Here is a 257-nt window from a genome sequence, read left to right as displayed (position 1 = left end):
GACCCCTCTCTGGCTGATGCTGCAGCATCCCCTACCCTGCGCACGGAGGGGGCAGGCGCTGGCGGGCGAAGCGGTGAAGGCAGCCACCTCTCTGCTTCCCTTTCCATTCTAGTACATCGAAGCCATCAGCAACAAGCAAGGCGAGCTGGAAAACTACGTCTCTGATGGCTACAAGACCGCTCTCACGGAAGAGAGGAGACGCTTCTGCTTCCTGGTAGAGAAACAGTGGGCGGTAGCGAAGAGCGCCACCACCCACC

General features: G+C 60.3%; 1 protein-coding gene across 1 annotated transcript in view; it reads left to right on the top strand.

Moving 5' to 3' along the window:
• The window catches only part of BAIAP2 (BAR/IMD domain containing adaptor protein 2), a 71,620-nt gene that overhangs the window by 53,526 nt on the left and 17,837 nt on the right, over positions 1 to 257 (top strand). The window contains exon 6 of the mRNA XM_035899190.1: positions 113 to 255. Coding sequence (XP_035755083.1) covers positions 113 to 255 — 143 coding nt within the window. The remainder of the gene's footprint in view (positions 1 to 112; positions 256 to 257) is intronic.

Source organism: Egretta garzetta, unplaced genomic scaffold (assembly GCF_000687185.1).
Source record: "Egretta garzetta isolate BGI_Z169 unplaced genomic scaffold, ASM68718v1 scaffold131, whole genome shotgun sequence".
Taxonomy (NCBI): domain Eukaryota; kingdom Metazoa; phylum Chordata; class Aves; order Pelecaniformes; family Ardeidae; genus Egretta; species Egretta garzetta.
The sequence above is the reverse complement of the archived record's forward strand: the minus strand, read 5'-3'. Positions and strand labels throughout refer to the sequence as shown.